General features: G+C 38.9%; 1 protein-coding gene across 1 annotated transcript; it reads left to right on the plus strand.

Annotated features, from left to right (window-relative positions):
• Nucleotides 1-4263: 4263 nt before the first annotated feature.
• LOC143636433 (putative mitochondrial protein AtMg00820) lies at nucleotides 4264-4647 on the plus strand. The gene has a single exon (XM_077104025.1). It carries the CDS (start codon nucleotides 4264-4266, stop codon nucleotides 4645-4647), a length of 384 nt encoding a protein of 127 aa, XP_076960140.1.
• Nucleotides 4648-24405: the final 19758 nt, after the last annotated feature.

The raw sequence follows: 24405 nt of genomic DNA on the forward strand, positions 1-24405 counted from the left end.
TAATTAAGATTACACCTTTTTACCTTTTTCATATTTATATTAAAAAATATTCGAATGTCTTAATCACACTTTATTCTTTTCTCAAATTCCCAATCCTAATTTTTAAATTCGCCCCCCCTAAGTTTGCAAAATTTGCATAAAATAAAGTATGTTTTTTTTAAAGAAAAAAGAAGAAAAAATCTTTCAATTTGACGTACACGTACATTCATTGTAGGTAACCACCAAAATTTCATTCATTGATTATTGTAGTCCAGGTGTGGCAAACTGGCGGTCTAAGTATCGGAGTTTTTAATGAGTTGAAATCTAATTAATCCAAGTCTAAAAAGGTTAGGACAGTCCAATCTTACAACATATCGAGCATCACCAGGCGACATGTAAAGTTCTCTTATCATCTATAGCAAATATGTCCCAAGACGTATCAGTGATGTATGATGCGGAGCGTTATTTATTCCCTAGTATCTGTCCTTTGAGGACAAAAAAGAACATTACCATTTTGTGTTACAAATTATGTATTACCTCAAGGTAGTTAGATAAGCTAGTTAGACGTATTGGAATAAAACACAAATGCTGCTTAGTTTATGTTTTAAGAACAAGAAGGCATCTTGATTTTAAAATAGGGACAGTTTTGGGTTTACATCGACAAAGAATACGTTGTGAACAAGTTAAGTAATAGTTTCAATGAACATCGAATTTTGGATTTTAAAATAAGGGCAGTTATAGGGTTTACATTGACAAAGAAGACACGACAAACGAGTTGTAAATTAGCTTAGTTTATGTTTTAAAAACAAGAACTCAAGAAGGCATTTGGCCCAGCTAGTTACACATTACAAATTGTCTCCATTTTTTTATTTGTGTGGTAACTTAGGTTTAGAACCACATACACGAATCTTTATCCTGATCTTAAACAATCATCCTAGCGCAACTTCGCCAACAACATTCATAAACCGATATTATTTTCATGTATGGCATACATGATAGATATAAGAGTATTCTTTGTTGAAATGTGAATATTGAAAGCCAGATATTAGCTTTGCATGTTGGCATGATTTGAATAAAGTCCAAGCACGTGGGCTACTTATTCTTTGCATATTTCTAGTTCAAAGTTTGTTTTAATTGTTTCCTGCTTTTTCTCATATCCAGTTTTGTATCGTTTGTTTCATGTGTGTTTATAGCCTTCCACTCCGTCCCGAAGAGTAACTAGGACCAATTTAGTCACGTTTTCATGTTCCAATTGAACACTTTCCTTGCTGTTTTATTTTCCAATTATTTCTTCAATTAAGAAAACGAGAGAGAACTAAAATAATAGACTAATCATTCTAGGTATTCTCTCTCTTAGCCCATCCGGATCAATTGCTTTTTGGGTCGTCTCAGACCTTAGGATTGGTGTTTATCCCCAAAATTTTTAGAGACCTTTTATAAACACACAAAGGATTTACTTGTTACTAATACATCCCAGTCTCTGCAAAAATAAGAGCTTGAATACCACTTGTAAATAATCCAAGGAACATGACGGGGAATCGTAGATGTTATGCCAGTAATACCCCTGTTCTTTTTTCTTTTAGCCTTTGTTTGGCAAGCTGCTGTAAGTTTTCGATAAGATCTTTAATAGTATCTTATAGAATTCATGTAGAATTCATGATTTATTCGAGAAAAAATTTGGAAAGTAATGAATTTTAAGCTTTTGGCTAATATCTGAAGTACCGTTGATTTCACTTATATCAATTGGTATCAGAGCATAATCAGAATCTTCATGAACAAGAGAAAGTGATAGATGGCTACTAGTGAAGATCATATGAAGGTTCTAGTGTTGAACGGCCACTATGAACACTGGAGTGAGATGATGGAAACCTTTCTGCATGCAAAATGGTTATGGAAGCTTATCTATCCGGGATTTAAAGAGCCCGCAGTCGACATTGTCGTGAGTGATGCACAAAAGAAGAAACTGGACGAGCTGAGGATGGTTGATCTGTAGGTCAAACGATATATCTATCAAGCAATCGATAGAGTAACATGTGAACAGAACTTGGATAGAACTTCGTCCAAGGCTATATGGGAATCAATGAAGAAAATATTTGCTGGTAACGAACGAGTGAGAGATCTATATTGCAGAAGTTAAGGAGAGATTTCGAAATCCTTGAGATGAAAAGTGGTTAGACCATACTCGATTACTTTGGTAGGGTCTTAACCATTTCCAATCAAATGAAAAGGCAATGGTGAAGAGTTGACGGATACAAAGATCGTTGAGAATATTTTCAGAATTCTCTATGAGAAATATATGTATGTCATCGTCTCTATCGAAGTATCAAATAATGTAGAATAAATGACTGTTAAAGAGTCACAATGTTCACTTGTTGTGCATGAACAAAAGTTCAAGAAAGTTGATAAAGAAGATGAAAAAGCAAACAAGATTGATGAGCGTGAAGGGTCTAGCGGTGGTCATGGTCACGAAAGAGGAAGAATGGGCTCAAGAGGAAGAGGACATAGCCATGGTAGATCATTATTCAATAAGGAGACTATTGAGTGTTATATATCTCACAAACTCGGACACTTCTAGTATAAGTGTCCGGGTACGGGTGAGAAGAAGGCGACCTATGCCGGGTTCAATGAGAATGAAGATATAATGCTCATGGACGATTCTGAAATAGAAGTGCATGTGTTGATGGCTCTTACAAATGACGATGGAAGGAGCCCCCTTTGGTTCCTGGATTCGGGATGCTCGAATCACATGTGTGGAGTGAAAGAAAAGTTTGTAACCTTTGATCAAACTTTTAAATCTATGTTAAGACTCGGAAACAATACCCGAATGAATGTAGAAGAGAAAGGAAATGTAAAGCTGAAGATCGAAGGGATTGCTTTCATAGTGCAAGATGTGGAAGAGTTGAAGAATTGTTTGTTGAGTGGTAGGAAACTTTAAGAAAAGGGTCTCTCCTTTTATATAAGTCCAACATTTGTAATGTCTATCAAGAAGAAAGAGGCTTACTAGTTGTAAGCAAGATGAGTGCTCATAGGATGCTTCCTATTTGTGAAGACACTAGTGGGTCTACGGAGAGAGTTGAAAGATGCAATTATACAAATGAAGAAAGTATGGGTAAGCTATGGCATGAAAGGTTGGGTTGCATAAGTCAAACAAGCATGGGAACCCTCCAGCAAAAGGATATGGTAAGATATCTACCATTTTTTAATGTTGAAAAAGGCAATGTGTAAAAATTGTCTTGTTGGACAGCAAACAAGAGAGAGGATATCAAAGAAAGGAAGATGGCGTGCAGGTGAAGTCTTAGAGTTGGTACATTTTGACATATGTGGGCCTATCAAACCCCATTCCAACTCAGGCAAAAGATAGATGCTAAGTTTTATAGATGATTTTAGTAGAAAGGGATGTGTTTATTTGTTAGATGAAAAATCTCAAGCCTTAGAAAATTTCAAAGAGTTTAAAGCTAACGTTGAGAAAGAAACCGGTTTGTGTGTGAAGGCTCTTAGAACCGACATAAGGGGAGAATATCTCCATGAATTGACCAAATATTGCAAAGAATATGGAATAAAGAATCAATTAACAACTAGACATTTCACCGAAAATTGGCATGGCCGAGAGAAAGAATCGAACGGTCATCAGAATGATAATAATGCTTCTTGGCCTCAAAACATATACCTAAAGTGTTTTGGGCAGAAGCTTCAGTTTGGAGTTACTATATATTAAACAAATGTCCAAGTAAGGTCCTATGTCATACTACTCCTCATGAAACTTGGTATGGGAAAAATCCTACGGTTGATCATTTACGTGTTTGGGCCTGTTTGGGACATGTTCATATTCCAAATGAAAGAAGAGTAAAGCTGGATGACAGAAACATGTTATGTATTCTAACCGGTATGAGTGAAGAATCGAAGGGTTATAGGTTGATTAATCCAAATGATATGAAGGTGATACTGACGTTGTGTTAAGGAAGACAAGGAGTGGGATTGGAATCAGGAAGCAGACGAGGTTTAGAATCAAATTAAAATTAGTTGGGTGAATTACAATTTCGATCCACTTTAAGGTTTTGATGAAATCGATGATGATGAGCCAGAGTGGGTTGAATAGGAGGAAGAGATTGGTGGTTCTAGTGCGGTGCCGGCTCGAAGAAAAATGAGAGAAAGAAATGCTCCAAGATACTTGGATGATTATGTAGTTGGTAGTGATATTGATTCTGAAAATGAAGAAGAAGAGGTTAATGCGATGGATGTGGTGGATCAAGATCCGATTTATTTTGTTTTGAAGAAGCTATCAAAATGGATAAGTGGAAAAAGGCTATGGATGTTCGAATTGAGGCAATTGAAAGAAATGAAACGTGGCAGCTTGTAGATTTACCAAAGGATGCCAAAAGTATAGGAGTAAAGTGGGTGTATAAAGCAAAATTAAATGAGAAGGGTGAAGTTGAAAAGTATATTGCATGGTTAGTAGCAAGAGGTTACAGTCAAGAGTATGGTGTGGATTACATGGAGGTGTTTGCTTCGGTTGAAAGAATGGATGCTATAAGGTTGATGATAGTTATTTCCGCTCAAAGGGGTTGGAAGTTGTTTCAAATGGATGTTCAGTCGGCGTTTTTTCATGGAAAATTGAAAAAAAAATGTGTATGTTCAACAACCTTTCGGTTATGTTGTGAAGGGAAGTGAAAACAAGGTCTACAAGCTTGTCAGTGCCTTGTATGGTTTGAAGCAAGCTCCTAGAGCTTGGTTTAACCCGATCGATTCACATTTTGTTAATCAAAGGTTTGAGAAGAGTAAAGTCGAAAGCACTTTGTTGATAAGCTGGGGTAAAATGGTAAAGTCTTGCATGTGAACATATATGTCGATGATCTTATATTCACATGTAATGATGATATTATGATGAAAGATTTCCGGTATGCCATGAAGAAAGAATTTGAGATGACCGACTAGGGAAATATGAGATATTTTGTTGGGTCTTGAAGTGTTTTAAACTGTTTCCGACATTCATCTTTCACAAAGAACCTACACTATGAAGATGCTAAGTCATTTTGAGATTCTAGAGTGTAATACCATGAAGAATCCTATCGTTTCAGGAACTAAGTTGAAGAATGACGACGGTGAGGAAGTTGATGTCATCTTGTTCAAACAAATGGTTGGAAGCCTTATGTATATTACAGATACAAGACTCGACTTGCAATATGTGGTGAGCCTCATCAGTAGGTTTATGTAAAAATCCATGGTGGAAAACTATAAAGCAGCAAAAAGAGTTATGAGGTACATACAAGGTACCTTGGATTTTGGGGTGCGGTACAAAAGCGGTGGAAATGGTGAAATGCGATTCTATGCTAATAGTGACTATGCAGGTGAATGTTAATGATAGAAATAGCACCTGAGGTTATGTAATCTTATGGTTTGGAGCTGAAGTAACTTGGTCCTCAAAGAAGCAAACCATAGTGACACTGTTATCTACCGATGTTGAGTATGTTACAGCCGCGACATGTGCTTGTCAAGTCATTTGGGTTCGAGATATTTTAAACAAGTTTGGAATTAAAGTAAATGAAGCAACCGCGATTCAGTGTGACAATACATAAGTTATCAAGTTATCAAGAATCCAGTGTTCCATGGGAAGTATAAGCATATCGATGTTCGGTATCATTTTCTTAGAGCTTTGGTAAAAGATGGAATTATAAAGCTAGAATTTTGTGGAACCAAAGATCAGTTAGCGGATGTGCTTACAAAGCCGTTGCACATGAAAATATTTATTAAGATCAAGTAACAATTGGGTGTGTGTTCTCAATGGCAAACAAGAGATTAGCCATGTCTTTTGATAAAAGGTTTGTTGGAATGTGACTATAGAAAACCAAATATTAGCTTTGCACGTTGGGATGATTTGAATAAAGTCCAAGAACGTGTGCTACATAGTCTTCATTTCTATTTTTGTTAACTGAAAGATAGTAGTATTTTTGTATCTCCATAGCACGCACCATGTGGAGAAACAAATCACCTCGATAAGCTTTTTCTTCTTGACATGAATCCTACCATCATCAAGCAATTCCATCAAAGTGATTGGCTGAATCGCAAACATAAAAATCAATGTTTAACCAATTCGCAACCGATCTACAATATCTCGATGCAACGTGACACAGACCCAAAATATGATCATTGTTTTCAACACTCAATCCGAACATAGGGAAAACACTGAACTAAATATCAATCGCACGACGACTAAGATTCCATCTAGTACGGAAACGATCAAGAAGCACCCGCCAAGCCAAAAATTTTAACATTTTTTGGAATGAAAGAGTTAAATCTAGTTGGAATCGATGTCGATCAATATATAATATTAAATCCTTTACTGAAAATTCCATGTTCCCATTAAGAGAACAAATCCAAGCATTGGTTGAGTCCGAGAAAGGAACCTCTAAAAGATTATTCAAAAGATCACCAAGTTGGGATTGCTCTATTCCACCTCTCGGGTCTGTACGCCAGTCCCAACCCAATAGTCTCTCAATCTTCTCTTCGAAATAAGACATGATTTGTTCTTCTCAAGGGAAAGCAAACAACTAAAGCGAGAAGCCAAAGTAACCTCACCTAGCCAAATGTCTTGCTAAAAACGAGTAGACCTACCATTACCAACTTTTTTGTATATAATCGATGTTGGAAAAATGTTATTTGTATTTAACTGAGATGTGGATAAAAAAATACTATAAGGCCCCGATCCCGGTGCCCTACACTGGCGTTGGATTTACTCATAAACACAGTTCTAAATATTAGAGTGAATTAAAACTTTTCGCGGAATATATAAATGTCAACCATTCATTACACAAGTCTTAGAATTTAAAGAGTAATAAACATGTATTTGATTTTAAACATCATAAATAAATTCTTCAGATGCCAGCCTCTTATTCCTTTACCATGTGCCCCTCTTCAAGCAGCTGTCTCATTCTACTCACCTGCGTGCATACTAAAAGTCACTACGCTGAGTGAATTCTAGTTAATCAGACAACATACAACATGTTCACAAACTTACTTATATGTATCCGAAGGCACACATTTCTTTCTTAATCTACTTATACTTAATTCAGACATATATACATAAATATTTTCATTCATACTTCGTACTTTCATTCGTTCATGGTTTCATACTTTCTTTCTTACATACTTTCTTGTTTTAGTCTACTACTACATACTTAATAATCTTTACGTTTTAAAGAGCATTTCGCCCTACTCCCTCGAGTATTATTAGGGCCAGGTTCCCTTTCTGCCTCGAATACTATTAGGGTTCGGTTCCCTTCTTCCTCGAGTATTATTAGGGCTCGGTTCCCTTCTTCCTCGAGTGTTATTAGGGCTCGGTTACTTTCTTCCATACAACCATACCTTACCTTTCTTTATCTTTATTATAATAAATTTTCATACATACTTTCAATCTTTATAGTGGCATACGTAAATAATTCATACAACATATATCATACTAACACATATCATACACTTACCACTTAAGGTAAGTGTATTAACTTATCACATTGAGTATGCACACAACCCCAAAAAAATAAGAAGGAAATGGGTCTAGAAACTCACCTGGGTCCTGTTCTTCTCTGAATTAATAGTAACACCCTTCCTTAGCTATGCACGACTAATTGTGTAATAAGTTTAAGTGTTAATTAACTAAATCTAACTTTATCATGCTTTTATGTTAGTGAAACCCCTTGCTACGGTGGTCCGGGGGCAGCGCCCCTGGCAGCGGGGTCTAGGGGCAGCATCCCTAGCCTGGTCCAAAGAGCAGAGTCCCTGGCTGGGGTCGAGCTGCCAGGTCAGCTTTGTTTTGGTCAAAAATCAACTAAGGATAACCTAACCAAATTTGTTTGGTGAGGTTTAGTGCTTTGAATGATAATGGTGAATATGTAAACGAAATATAGATGAACACAATGATTTGTTGCGAGGAAAAGCACTTGATCTTGGTCGGATCGCTGGCACAAAAACCTCGGGTGATGACAAATAGTCTATCACCACTTTATTAATCAAAAAATGAGGTTGCAATGGTGGAGATTATTATCAATAATACAATTATTTTTACGTGTGTGTGTGTGTACGGCTAGAGAGAGTTCTGAATATTGTTCAAGTGTGCGAAGTGACCAGTGACTAATCTAATTGATCATAATCTCATTATAAACAAAAAGATAAATAACAACTAATCCTATTTTTGCGCCACTCTCCCACTAGCCGTTTGCAACTCTTTGACCACGTGCTTCGTGAGTCCAGCAGCGAGTAAATAGGTAGACCAGGTCGTACAACCATTATACCTATCGAATATTAACCTACACATAAGAAACAATCATTAGTAACAACAAACACTGAGGATCCTCGATTCTGGCTCAACTCCGGAACTTTTGTAAAGGATAATTGATCCAGACGTGTCTCAAGGATAATCTATCTTCAGCATATATTATCCGTGCCCTAACAAGCTTGGAAAAATTTTTATTTTCTTTAACAGTCCTTTACTAAAAATTCTTCAGAAAATTCTAAGTCTGGACTAATCTAATCGAATTCTCAGTTCTAATCGAATGACCATTTCTAATCTAATGGAAGTTCTATTCGAATGGCATTTCTATTCGAATGACATTTCTAATCGAACGGCATTTCTAATCGAATGACTTGATTTAATCGAATGAACCTTTCTAATAGAATGGACATTTGATTCGATCACTTTTCCCTCCTGATTCGATTCGATTACTTTCCTCATTCGATTCGATTACAATATCCATTCGAATAGATTACACCTCTATTCGTTTACATTTTCCATTCGATCACTATTCAATTCGAATGCTTTTCTATTCGATTAGATAACTTTGCTGAATTAAGTTTCTTAAGAACCTGATTCATATGTTTCCATTCCTATCACCTTCTTTTTGAATACTTTTCCATTCGAATACTTTTTCATTCAATTACTTCCCATTCGAACACTACTGTAGCATATTAACACTATTATTATTATTATTATTATTATTATTATTACTACTTCATATTTTGTCATCCTTTACAATATTTACCATTACCTCATACTTTAACCATTTTTATTTCTATCATTGACCAAGATCTAGCCCATTTTGCAATAAAGTTCAAACCTTTATTGATTTCAAAACCCGATTGGCTAGATCTATGCTAACGGGTTTAATAAGTCCACGTTTTATCATCAACTTTATATTTTTGTTGTGTAAAAATACCCGATTTGCCTTAATCTCGAATCTTAGGGCAAACCGTCCTTAAAAACACAATCTTTAAGCTTAAACGTACCTTTTGGGTTCACTTCAAGCTACGGTTAGCTTCAATACGTGACCTTGAAATTGTTTCTTGCTTGTGTAATCAAAGATCTAATACAACTATGCTCGATTTTGGGTTTTAGATATGAGCCGTAAGGTTTGAGGGTGTTTGTGTGTGTTTTTGAGTGTGTATGGAGGCTAGAAGTTGGAAATGAGGGTTTTAGGAAGGTTTAAGGGAGCTTATATACCCCTAAGCCCATGGACCTAAGGCCCATCACCATCACTTATTCCATCTTTTATTGTCCAAGCCCACACTTCATTATTTATTAAACTTAACTAAATAACAAAACACCCTTAAGTAAACGGAATTTCTTTTTATTTATTATTATGAAAAGTAGGATGTTACAAGTCTTCCCTCCTTAAAGAGGTTTTGTCCCCGAAACCTAACTATTACTTAAACAATTTCGGGTAAAACTTGCGCATCTCTTCTTCAACTTCCCAAGTGGCGTCCGATCCTTTTTGATGCTTCCATATCACTATTACCAACGGGATAACTTTACGACGAAACTGCTTTTCCTTGTGGTTAACTATATCTATAGGCTGTTCAATGTAGTTCAACTGTTCATCGACCTCAATGTCTATTAATGGCACATGAGACGTGTCATCAGCTAAGCATTTTCTCAAATGAGAAACATGTAACGTAGAATGAATTCCTTCTAGCTCCTCGGGCAAATCCAGCTTGTAAGCCACTTCATCCACACGTCTACAATCTTAAACGGTCCTATGTACCTTGGACTCAACTTCCCCCTCTTCCTAAAATGAATAATTCCCTCCCAGTGAGAGTCCTTGAGCATCACATTGTCACCAACGTTAAACTCGATTGGTCGTCGCCGTTTACCAGCATACGATTTTTGACGGTCTTGAGCAGCTTTCATCCTTGCCTTGATTTGGTCAAACTTCTACGAGGTTTCTTGCACAACTTCTAGACTTCCCATATCTTTCTGACCAATCTCTCCCCAACATACATAAGTTCTACAACGTCTACCATACAATATCTCAACCGGTGGCATACCAACACTCGAATGGTAGCTGTTGTTATAAGAGAATTCTGCCAGATGTAAATGGTCATCCCAACTTCCTCCAAAGTCTAAAACACAAGCACGTAGCATATCCTCAAGGGTTTGGATAGTCCTTTCAAACTGCGCATCTGTTTGAGGATGATACGCCGTACTGATGTTCAACCTTGTTCCCCTAGCTTCATGGAACTTCTTCCAGAATCTCGAAGTGAATAGAGTATCTCTATCATACACAATCGATAACGAAACTCCATGTTTCGCCACAACCTCTTTTATGAACATATTTTCTAACGTTTCTGACGAGATAGACTCTCGTGTTAGGAAAAACGTGAGCACTTTTAGTCAAACGGTCGACTATCACCCAAATGGTATCATGTATTTAGCTCTACACGGTATCTTAGTTATGAAATCCGTGGTGATGTGTTCCCATTTCCATTCATGTATCTCCAAAGGCTGCATCTTCCCATAAGGTTTCTGGCGCTCTGCTTTGACTTGCAAACAAGTTAAGCACTTACTGACATAATCTACCACATCATTCTTCATACTCGGCCATAAATAGTCTCTCTTTAGGTCTTGATACATCTTGGTGGATCCCGGATGAATCAAATATCTTGACTTATGAGCTTCATCTAGGATTCGACCTCTAAGATCTCCATGGCGTGGAATCCACTACGGTCAAACCTAGTCTTCACACCATGAGTGTTGTCCTTCAGCTCGTCTTTTTGTCCAACAATTCTTTCTCTTTTTATTAGCCCTTTATCTATAAGCACCTCAGACTGTACTCTGATGATATCTTCAAAGAGATACGAGTTAGTGATTAATTTATACGACTTCACTATTGCAATGACTTCTTCATTCTTACGGCTTAGCGCATCAGCAACCACATTAGCCTTACCAGGATAATATTTAATATCGCAGTCATAGTCCTTTATCAACTCCAACCATCTTCTCTATCTCATATTCAGCTCTTTCTGCTCAAAGAAATACTTTAAAATCTTATGATCAGTGTAGATAGTACACTTAGTACCGTATAAGTAGTGTCTCCAAATCTTAAGAGCATGTACTAAAACTTCTAGCTCTAAGTCATGTGTCGGGTAGGTACTCTCATGAACCTTCAACTGTCTGGATGCATAAGCTATCACTTTACTTCATTGTATTTACACACAACCTAACCCACGATGAGAGGCAGCAGTACAAATAATCAAATCTTCGTCACCATCAGGTAGAGCAAGGATTGGAGCTTGTGTGAGTCTTTTCTTCAATTCCTCAAAAGCTTCTTCCTGGAACTTACCTCAATTGAATATACAGAATTTCAGGTTATACCGGTCAACGGTGCAACTATCTTGGAGAAGCCTTCGATGAATCTCCTATAGTAGCCCGCCAACCCTAAGAAGCTGCGTATGTCCGTTGGGTTCTGCGGAGTCTCCCAATTCATTATCGCCTCGATCTTATCCGCGTAAGGCCCCAATCTCGGTGCCTTACGTTGGACGTTGGATTTACTCATAAACACAGTTCTAAATACCAGAGTTAATTAAAACTTTCGCGGAATATAAAAACTTCAAACAAAATATATTACATAACCTTCAAATCCTATCTTAAAAACATTCAAGTCGTTTAGTCATAAAACATAGTCTTTAAAATAGCTTGACATTCCCTTGAGATGCCAGCATCTTCAATTCCATGCCGTGTGTCCTCATCCTACTCAACTGCGTGCATACTAAAAGTTAGCTACGGTGAGTGAGTTCTAGTTAATAAAATAACTTACTTTTAATACATATATATACGTGCCCGAAGGTACGCCTTACATACTTAACCTGTTCATCATTCATACATATACATTCATAACAAACCATACGTTATAAAGAGCATTTCACCCAACATTCCTAGGATATTATTAGGGTCCAGTTGCCCTTCTTCCTCGGATATTATTAGGGTCCGGTGCCCTCCATCCTCGGATATTATTAGGGTCCGGTTCCCCTTCTTCCATGAAACAATACCATCATGCTTTCCTTTCATATTTACGTAATTTCGTACATAATCATACATTCGTATCATTCATGCATTATATCATACTAGGCATACCACACATTACCTTCTCTGGTGATACGGGCAATATCCGAAGATTGTTCACGCATTGACAAGCATTCATTCATAACATCAACATAATAACTATCACATCGAGTATGCACACAGCCCCGAAAACATAACAAGAAAATAGGGCTAGAAACTCACCTGGATCCTGTTTCGCTCTCCGTTAATCGTTATCCCTTTCTTTAATTGCGCACGCCAAACTGTTAAATATATGTGTTTGTTAATTAATTGTATAATTAATTTAGTTGGCATTTTAGTCAACCAACGTACTCTTCTAGGTTGGGCTTGTTTGTTTAGTTCATGATGATGGACTAGTTTTGTTTTAACTTAGGATATGGGCTTAGCATCTTGTGGACTTAGTTAGGTTAGGCCCAACTGTCCATTATGATGCCTGGGACCAACTGGGACTAGGCCCAAAGCCTAACAGAGAACTGAGTGGCTGAGAACTTAAGGCATAGAACCCTCAGGACCGAGAACTTGGGTTGACCGAGAACTCAACCAAAAACTCGGATAACTGAGAAGTCAGTGGGTTCTCATGACCGAGAACACATGAAACTGAGAACTGATCGAGAATTCATGAAACCGAGAACTGTCCAAGAACTCATGTCTGATGCTTTCAGCTCAACTTTTCTATCTTTTTCGATCCTTTCTCAGCTCCGGTGACTACTAATGGTCCATATCATTGATTTTAACCACCCTTTCCTACTATTCTTAACCGTTTTACACCCGTTATTATCACATCATCTAGACCTAAACAGTTTTAGGTATAAAGCTTAAACCTTTATAGATTTAAAGTGTTATAAGCTAGATCTAGGGTTTATTTATGAGCCGTATATTCCATTGAGTTTATCTAGTCCATTTTAAACATCAAGCTTGTATTTTTATGAAACATCTAGACCCAATCTACTCTAGGGTTAAGTTTCATGGAAACCCGTTCATAAAAACGTAACCTTTAGAAGTAATGAACATACCTTTACGAGTTTGCTAGGTCACGACTAGTTTGATATGTAAATATAAATCTTGTATCTTGCTCGTTTATCCAAGATTTATAAGTATCTAGGATCGGTTTTCGGTCCTTGATCTTCTTCTTACTCACGGCCGACTAGGGAGAGTGTGTGGGTTTTATGGTGTAGGCTAAGGTGTAGAATTTATGGAAATGGAAATGATTAGGGTTTAAGGGGTATTTATGCTACCTTAAGCCCATGGACCTAAAACCAATATTCCCTTTTTGGTCCATAATTAGTTCCCTCTATTTAGCCTACTTATCTTTCCATCTTTAGTATTTTATTATTTCCTTACCTACTCAAGTAAACCTTTCAATCATAATAAATAAATGTATTAAATATTATTATTTGAAATTTTGGGATGCTACAAGTCTTCCCTCTTTAAAGAGGTTTCGTCCCCGAAACCTAACTCTTACTTAAACATATTAGGGTAGAACTTGCGCATCTCATCCTCAGCTTCCCAAGTAGCGTCCAATCATTTGCAATGCTTCCATATCACCTTTACTAAGGGTATAACCTTGTGACGAAGTTGATTCTCTTTGCAGTCAACAATCTCTGTCGGTTGCTCAATGTAGTTTAATCATTCATCAACTTTAATATCCATTAATGGCACGTGAGACGTGTCATCAGTTAGACATTTTCTCATATGAGAAACATGGAAGGTTGAATGAATTTCATCTAAGATTCGACCTCTAAGATCTCCATGGCGTGGGATCCACATACGGTCAAACCTAGTCTTAACACCATGAGTGTTTTCCATTAACTCGTCTTGCTGACCAAAAATTCTCTTTTTCTTTACTAGCACTTCATCTACCAACATTTCTGACTGCATTTTGATGACTTCTTCAAAAAGGCTAGAATTCATAATCAACTGGTATGACTTTACTGTTGCGATAACTTCCTCATTCTTACGACCACATTGGCTTTACCTCGATAGTACTTAATGTCGCAGTTGTAGTCCTTTATCAGTTCTAACCATCTCTTCTATCTCATGTTCAGTTCTTTCTCCTCGAAGAAGTACTTTAAACTCTTATGTTCTGTGTAAATGGTACACTTAGTACCATACAGATAATGCCTCCATATCTTGAGGGCATGCACTACTGCTGCTAGCTCTAAATCATGCGTCAGTTAAGTACTCTCATGGACTTTCAATTGTCTAGACGCGTAAGCTATCACCTTTTCTCGTTGCATCAACACGCAACCTAACCCATGTTGCGAAGCATCAGTACAAACAACCAAATCCTTGTCACCTTCGGGTAAAGCAAGGACTGGAGCTTGCGTGAGTCTCCTCTTTAATTCCTCAAAAGCTTCTTCTTGGAACTTTTCCCAACAGAATACTACCGACTTTCGGGTCATACCGGTCAACGGTGTGGCTATCTTGGAGAAACCTTCGATGAACCTACTATAGTAGCCAGCTAACCCTAAGAAGCTTCGTATATCAGTCGGATACTGTGGAGTCTTCCAATTTGTTATCGCTTCAATCTTAGCCTGGTGACCTAGAAACTGCATTTCTCGCAACCAGAACGCGCATTTCGAAAACTTAGCGTACAACTTTTCTTTCTTCAGAGTCTCCAATACCTCTCTCAGATGCTCGGCAAGATCAGACTCACTTTTCGAATAAATCAATATATCATCAATGAAGACGATGACTGACTTATCCAACATCGGCTGACACACCCTATTCATTATGTCCATAAATGTTGCGGGAGCATTAGTTAGACCGAATGACTTCACGAGAAACTCGTAGTGTCCATACCGCGCCCGAAACGATGTTTTAGGGATGTTTGCCTTTTTCACCTTTAGCTAATGATAGCCTGATCGGAGATCTATCCGTGAGAACCAACTTGAACCTTGTAGTTGGTCAAACAGATCATCAATCCTTGGCAGAGGATATCTATTCTTTATCGTAAGCTTGTTCAACTCGAAATAGTATATGCACATTCTCATGCTTCCATCCTTCTGCTTTACGAACAATACTGGTGCGCCCCACGGGGAAAAACTTGGTTGAATAAAACCTTTGTCAAGGAGTTCTTGTAGCAGGGACATCAATTCTTTCATCTCGGACGGCGCTAGACGGTAAGGCGCTTTCGCGATGGGCTGGTCTCTTGGTACTAAATCTATTTGAAATTCTATCTCTCGCTCCGGTGGCAACCCGGAAGATCCTCAGGGAATACGTCTGGGTAGTTGCGCATGATAGGAACATATTTCATTTCTTTCGTCTCGGCCGTAACATTGACAACATACGCCAGGTAGGCACCGCACCCTCGCCTTAAAAAACCCTCGACTTTTATCATCGAAATGACATTATGCCCGGAAATTTTCTTTTCACAATAAAACATCACCACACTACCATCCAAGGACTTTAACCTTATTATCCTACTCTTACACACTATTTGAGCTTCATACTCAGACAACCAATCCATTCCCAAAACCACATCGAACCCTCCTAAGGTCATAATGTACCAGATAACAGGGAACTCATGTCCCTCTAATTCTATCTTACAGTCCTTAACCATTTTCATTATTTTAACCGAAGTGTCACTAGCCGTTTTTACTATAAAAGTTTCAGACACTCGGCAACATTTCATTTTAGCTAATTTACTAAATGGGGTGGCTACGAAACTTTTTTTCACACCTGAATCAAATAATACTTAAGCGGAAACACCGTTTACTAAAAACGTACCTGTAACAACATCCGAAATTTGTTTGGCTTGCTCTTGGGTCAGCATGTAGGCTCTGGTCCTTGGCCTTGCTTGATCTCCATCCTTTTTCCCACTTCCTCCAGCTTCACCCTCAGTGCATTCCCTTGCAAAATGACCCGTCTTACCGCACTTATAACATATGGATTTCGCATTGCATTCGTTAGCATAGTGCCTCACCTTTCCACACTTATAACAGGCATTTCTCCCAAACCTGCACTCTCCACCATGTATCTTCCCACATTTGTGACACACATCCGAACCAGTATCCCACTTGCGCTCGCCACCGTGCACCTTTCCACATATCTTGCATGTTTTTCTCTCCCATACCTTCTACTTCTTGTACTTAGGGTTCCATAAATGAGTACCTCATCGCTTGACAGGAGCGACCCATTTCTTATCCCTCTTCTCTTCCGCCACCACATCAACTGCCGACAAGTCGTCGTAAACCATTTCTGCGAGCCCTACAGCAGAATCAAAAGTACCAGGTCTACTAGCCTTGACCAAGATGCGAACATTTTGCGGCAGTCCCCTATTGTAACACTTGATCCGCTTGGCTTCAGTGTTCATAATGTCTAGCACCAGCCTAGATAACCGGTTTAATTCAGTGGTGTATTCGCGGTGTGTCATCTTACCCACCTTCAGACTCAAGAACTTCATTTCAACCCTTTCAACCTCTGCATCCGCACAAAACCTCTTCATCACCAATTCCTTCAGATCATCCCATTTCAAGGCCTTAATCTCTTCCCGACTCTGCCTCTGCTCCACACTTTCCCACCAGTACATAGCTTCATCACCAAATGATTGGGTGGCATAACCTACAGCTTGATCAGGACGACACTCGCTAATTCGAATAACCTTTTCCATGGCGGTTATCCATTGAAGAGTAGCGATTGCGTCTCCTAATCCGGTCAAGCTTTGGCGAGTCACATCCCTTGAAGGACTTGTAGTTACACCCGCCTCAGCCTCTTTTCCTGTCATCAACCTTTACAGACTTAACCACGCTTGATTACTCATTCTCTCTCTCATCGTCCTTCTTAATTTTCTCCCCAGACTTCTCAGCTCTTCCCTGGCTTCTAGCAGATCCTTTATGAGTCAAGTTCTTCATAGCAGTGGCTACAGCTTGAACAATGGCTACTTGAATTGTATGGTCAAGTTAATACCCTTCGTTGTTGCTCGGGTTTCGTCCAGCTGTGCTTCCTTCGTCTCCTATGTAGGAAGCTGGTTCTACCGTAGGTTGTCGGACAAGACGAGGCCTGCCACGATGCCCAATGCGACCTCCTATTCTAACAACTGCCCTAGCTCCAGCCATCGTATTCTGGAAGGGAAAACACAAACGTCATCACTCACGGAACTATTTAGTACAAGGATAGTAAGGCGAACAGTTAATAATAGTGGCCAGCTGTGATTAGCTGATCACGTTACTTTCCGTGTCCTATACACTTCCTCTTATGAGTATATTTGTGCTGGTTCTATCTCTAACATTCACATATCCCTTCTTTAACAGTTAAGTTAACATTAACATACATTATTCAATCATACCTTTACCCTTACTGATCTTGTTTGAGCGACACATGGTATTCTTGAACTGCCATCTTCTTTCTTTTCTTACTTTAATCCCACTCTCTGTTCGAGTCTAAGCATGTAGGATGCCTAAATCTTTCGAACTTTGCTCTGATACCAACTTGTAAGGCCCCGATCCCAGTACCTTACGTTGGACGTTGGATTTACTCATAAACACAGTTCTAAGTATCAGAGTTAATTAAAACTTTCGCGGAATATAAAAAATTCAAACTAAATATATTACATAACCTTCAAATCCTATCTTAACAACATTCAAGTAGTTTAGTCATAAAACATAGTCTTTAAAATAGCATGACATTCCCTTGAGATTCCAACATCTTCAATTCCATGCCGTGTGTCCTCATCAAGCGAGCTGCCTCATCTTACTCACCTGCGTGCATACTAAAAGTCAGCTACGCTGAGTGAGTTCTAGTTAATCAATTAACTTACTTTTCATACATATATATATATATATATATATATATATATATATATATATACGTGCCCGAAGGTACGCCTTACATACTTAACCTGTTCATCATTCATACATATACATTCATAACAAACCATACGTTATATAGAGCCTTTCACCCTACATACCTCGGATATTATTAGGGTCTGGTGCCCTCCATCCTCGGATATTATTAGGGTCCGGTTGCCCTTCTTTCTCGGATATTATTAGTGTCCGCTGCCCTCCATCATCGGATATTATTAGGGTCCGGTTGCCTTTCTTCCTCGGATATTATTAGGGTCCGGTGCCCTCCATCCTCGAATATTATTAGGGTCTGGTTGCCCTTCTTCCTCAGATATTATTATGGTCCGATGCCCTCCATCCTCAGATGTTATTAGGGTCCGATTGCCCTTCTTCCATGAAACCATACCATCATGCTTACCTTTCATATTTACGTAATTTCGTACTTACTCATACATTCGTATATCATTCATGCATTATATCATACTAGGCATACCACACATTACCTTCCCTGGTGATACGTGCAATATCCGAAGATTGTTCACGCATTGACAAGTAGTCATTCATAACATCAATATAATAACTATCACATCAATCATATATGGTATACACTTACAACTTAAAGTAAGTGTATTAACTATCACATCGAGTATGCACACAACCCCGAAAACATAACAAGAAAAAATGGGGCTAGACACTCACCTGGATCCCGTTTCTCTCTCCGTTAATCGTTATCCCATTCTTTAATTGCGCACGGATAACTGTTAAATATATATGTTTGTTAATTAACTGTATAATTAATTAAGTTGGCCATTTAGTCAACCAACGTACTCTTCTAAGTTTGGCTTGTTTGTTTAGTTCATGATGATGGACTAGTTTTGTTTTAACATAGGATATGGGCTTAGCATCTTGTGGACTTAGTTAGGTTAGGCCCAATTGTCCATTATGATGTCCGGGCCCAACTAGGACTAGGCACAAAAGCCTAACAGAGAACTGAGTGGCCGAGAACTCAAGGCAGAGTACCCTCAGGACCAAGAACTTGGGTTGACCGAGAACTCAACCGAAAACTCCGATAACCGAGAACTCAGTGGGTTCTCATGACCGAGGACACATGAAACCGAGAACTGATCGAGAATTCATGAAACCGAGAACTGACCGAGAACTCATGTCTGATGCTTTCAACTCAACTTTTCTATCTTTTTCGATCCTTTCTCAGCTCTGGTGATTACTAATGGTCCATATCATTGATTTTAACCACCCTTTCCTACTATTCTTAACCGTTTTACACCCGTTATTATCACATCATCTAGATCTAACCCGTTTTAGGTATAAAGCATAAACCTTTATAGATTTAAAGTGTTATAGGCTAGATCTAGGGTTTATTTATGAGCCGTCTATTCCATTGAGTTTATCTAGTCCATTTTAAACATGAAGTTGTATTTTTATGAAACATCTGGACCCGATCTACACTAGGGTTAAGTTTCATGGAAACCCGTTCATAAAAACGTAACCTTTAGAAGTAAAGAACATACCTTTATGTGTTTGCTAGAGCACAGATAGTTTGATATGTAAATACAAATCTTTTATCTTGTTTGTTTATCCAAGATTTATAAGAATCTAGGCTCGGTTTTCGGTCCTTGATCTTTTTCTTACTCACGGCCGACTAGGGAGAGTGTGTGGGTTTTATGGTGTAGGCTAAGGTGTAGAATGGATGGAAATGGAAAGGATTAGGGTTTAAGGGGTATTTATACTTCCTTAAGCCCATGGACCTAAAGCCCATCTTTCCTTTTTGGTCCATAATTAGTTCCCTCTAATTAGCCTACTTATCTTTCCATCTTTATTATTTTATTATTTCCTTACCAACTCAAGTAAACATTTCCATCATAATAAATAAATATATTAAATATTATTATTTGAAATTTTGGGATGTTACAAGTCTTCCCTCCTTAAAGAGGTTTCGTCCCCGAAACCTAACTCTTACTTAAACAGATTAGGGTAGAACTTGCGCATCTCATCCTCAGCTTCCCAAGTAGCGTCCGATCCTTTGCGATGCTTCCATATCACCTCTACTAATGGTATAACCTTGTGACGAAGTTTCTTCTCTTTGCGGTCAACAATCTCTATCGGTTTCTCAATGTAGTTTAATCGTTCATCAACTTCAATATCCATTAATGGGATGTGAGACGTGCATCAGCTAGACATTTTCTCAGATGAGAAACATGGAAGGTTGAATAAATTTCATCTAAGATTCGACCTCTAAGATCTCCATGGCGTGGGATCCACATACGGTCAAACCTAGTCTTAACACCATGAGTGTTTTCCATCAACTCGTCTTGCTGACCAAAAATTCTCTCTTTCATTACTAGCACTTCATCTACCAGCACTTCTGACTGCACTTTGATGATTTCTTCAAAAAGGCTGGAATTTATAATCAACTGGTATGACTTTACTGTTGCGATTCTTACGACTTAGCGCGTCGGCGACCACATTGGGTTTACCAGGATAATACTTAATGTCGCAGTCGTAGTCCTTTATCAATTCTAACCATCTCCTCTGTCTCATGTTTAGTTCTTTCTGCTCGAAGAAGTACTATAAACTCTTATGAATTGTGTAAATGGTACACTTAGTTCCATACAGATAATGCCTGCATATCTTATAGGCATGCATTAATGCTGCTAGCTCTATATCATGCGTCGGTTAAGTACTCTAATGGACTTTCAACTGTCTAGACGCGTAGGCTATCCCCTTTCCTCGTTGCATCAACACGCAACCTAACCCACGATGCGAAGCATCAGTAAAAACAACACAAACAAATCTTCGACACCGTCGGGTATAGCAAGGATTGGAGCTTGCGTGAGTCTCCTCTTTAATTCCTCAAAAGCTTCTTCTTGGAACTTTCCCCAACTGAATACTACCGACTTTCGGGTCATACCGGTCAATGGTGCGGCTATCTTGGAGAAGCCTTCGATGAATCTCCTATAGTAGCCAGCTAACCCTAAGAAGCTCGTATATCAGTCGGATACTGTGGAGTCTTCCAATGCGTTATCGCTTCAATCTTAGCCGGGTCCACAGTAATCCATTCAGGTTTAATCATGTGACCTATAAACCGCACTTCTCGCAACCAGAACGCGCATTTCGAAAACTTAGCGTTCAACTTTTCTTTCTTCAGAGTCTCCAATACCTCTCTCAGATGCTCGGCAAGATCAGACTCACTTTTCGAATAAATCAATATATCATCAATGAAGACGATGACTGACTTATCCAACATCGGCTGACACACCCTATTCATTATGTCCATAAATGTTGCGGGAGCATTAGTTAGACAGAATGACTTCACGAGAAACTCGTAGTGTCCATACCGCGCCCGAAACGATGTTTTAGGGATGTTTGCCTTTTTCACCTTTAGCTAATGATAGCCTGATCGGAGATCTATCCGTGAGAACCAACTTGAACCTTGTAGTTGGTCAAACAGATCATCAATCCTTGGCAGAGGATATCTATTCTTTTTCGTAAGCTTGGTCAACTCGCGATAGTCTATGCACATGCTCTTGCTTCCGTCCTTCTTCTTTACGAACAAAACTGGTGCACCCCACGGGGAAACACTTTGTCGAATAAAACCTTTGTCGAGGAGTTCTTGTAGCTGGGACATCAATTCTTTCATCTCGGGAGGCGCTAAATGGTAAGGCTCTTTCACGACAGGCTAGGCTCCTGGTACTAAATCTATCTATCCTTGACAACATACGCCAGGTAGGCACCGCACCCTCGCTTTAACAAACCTTCGGCTTTTATCATCGAAATGACATTAAGCCCTGAACTTTCTTTGTCATCATAAACCGTCACCGTACCACCATCCGAAGACTTTAACCTTATCAAGATACTCTTACACACTATCTGTGCCTCAAACTCGAATAGACAATCCATTCCCAAAACCACATTAAACCCTCCTAAGGTCATAACCTACAGGGTAACCGGGAACTGACGTCCCTCTAACTCTAACTTACAATCCTTAACCATTCTCATTATCCTTACTGAGGTTTCATTAGCGGTATCTACTTTAAAAGTTTCAGGCACACGACAACATTTCATTTTAGCTAACTTACTAAATGTCGTAGCTAAAAATCTTCTATTCGCCCCCGAATCAAACAATACTAAAGCAGAAATACCGTTTACAAGAAATGTACATGTCACAACAATTGGGATCTGCTTGGCTTGTTCCTGGGTCAGCATGTAGGCCCTAGTCCCAGGCCTAGCTTTTCAGCATCTTTCCTCCCTCTCCCTCCAGCTTCCTCAGTGCACTCTCTAGCCCTATGGCCCTTCTTCCCACATTTATAACACTCGGGCTTCGCATTGCATTCATTACCATAGTGCCCAGCTTTTCCACACTTATAGCAAGCATTCGAACCAAGCTTACACTCCCTAGCATGAATTCTCCCGCACCTGTGACATGTATCTGTACCAATCCCCCACCTACACTCACCACTGTGCATCTTACCACACATTTTACAGGGCTTCCTCTCCTACACCTTCTGCTTCGTATCTTTGGGATTCCACATCTGAGTACCAGGTCAATTTGCATGGGCAACCCATTTCTTCTCTCTCTTCTCCTCCACCACCACCTCATCCAAAACCAGATCATCGTAAACCATCTCTGCGAGTTCATCAGCAGAGTCGAAAGAAGCAGGTTTACTTGTCTTGACCAAAGTGCAGACGTTATGTGGTAGTCCTCTTATATAAAACTTGATCCTTTTGGCTTAAGTATTCACCATGTTAGGTACCAACCTCAACATGCGGTTGAATTCAGTAGTGTACTCGCGGTGTGTCATCTTACCTGTCTCTGAATTTAGAAATTTCATCTCAACCCTTCAACTTCAATATCAAAACAGAATCTCTACATCACCAACTCCTTCAGGTCATCCAACCTTATTGCCTTAACCTCTTCTCGAGTCTTCCGCTGCTCCACGGTTTCCCACCAGTACATAGCCTCTTCGCCAAACGACTGAGAATCATAACCCACTACTTGGTAAGGACGACACTCGCTTTAGGATAACCTTGTCCATTATGGTTATCCATTGAAGAGTAGCGATTCCGACGCCTAAACCCGTCAGCTTCGGTAGGCCACAACCTTTGAACGACTTATAGTGACACCCACCACGTCCTCTCTTTCTCTCGTTTTCCTTCATATTTCGGACTTCACTCGAATCACCTTCCTCATCATCAGCTTTCTTACCATCATCCCCTGCTTTCTCAACAGTATTCGCATGGCTTGTAACAGATTTTTCTGGTTGTAATTCTTTCACAGCAGCAGCTACAGCCTGAGCAATGGCAGCTTGAACAACAGGGTCGAGTTGATACCCTTCATTATTTCTTGGATTTCGTCCAGCTGCACTTCCTTCTTATCTCGTGTTAGTAACTGACTCTACAGAAGGTTCTCGAACCATACGTTGCCTACCATGATGTTTGGTACGACCTCCTATGCCAACAACATCCCTTGCTCCAGCCACCCGTGTTCTATAAAGAAACACAAACATATCACTCAAGGAATTATTTAGTACAAGGATAGTAAGGTTAACACCCAATAACATTGGCCAGCTGGGATTAGCTGATCACGTTACTCTCCGTGTCTTATATACTTCTCATTGTGAGTCCATTTGTGCTACTTCTACCTTTAACAGTTAGATAATCAAACAGTTCATATAATCATATACCCTATCTCTAGCAGTTAAGCTAACTTCCTTATACATTCGTACATTACACGTGAAATTAATCATGTACTTTAACCTTACTTAGCTTGCTTGAGTGACACATGGCTTTCTTGAACTGACATCTTCTTTCTTTTCTTACTTAAGTCCCATTCTCTGTTCGAGTCTAAGCATGTAGGATGCTTATTTCTGTCAAACTTATACTCTGATACCAATTTTAAGGCCCCAATCCCGGTGTCCTACACTGGCGATGGATTTACTCATAAACACAGTTCTAAATATCAGAGTAAATTAAAACTTTTTGCGGAATATATAGATATCAACCATTCATTCACAAGTCTTAGAATTTAAACACTAATAAACATGTCTTTGAGTTTAAATATCATGAATAAAGTCTTCAGATTCCAGCCTCTTATTCCTTTACCATGTGCCCATCTTCAAGCCAGTTGTCTCATTCTATTCACCTGCGTGCATACTAAAAGTCAGCTACGTTGAGTGAGTTCTAGTTAATCAGACAACATACAATACATTTACAAACTTACTTATATGTATCCGAAGACACACATTTCTTTCTTAATCTACT

This window comes from Bidens hawaiensis, unplaced genomic scaffold (genome assembly GCF_021521415.1).
Source record: "Bidens hawaiensis isolate Kalapana, Puna unplaced genomic scaffold, B.hawaiensis_p1.1 tig00007952_1, whole genome shotgun sequence".
Taxonomy (NCBI): domain Eukaryota; kingdom Viridiplantae; phylum Streptophyta; class Magnoliopsida; order Asterales; family Asteraceae; genus Bidens; species Bidens hawaiensis.

Bases quoted from the DNA above. Each gene is read 5' to 3' on its own strand.
- LOC143636433 (XM_077104025.1), top strand. From the start codon at position 4,264: ATGGATAAGTGGAAAAAGGCTATGGATGTTCGAATTGAGGCAATTGAA.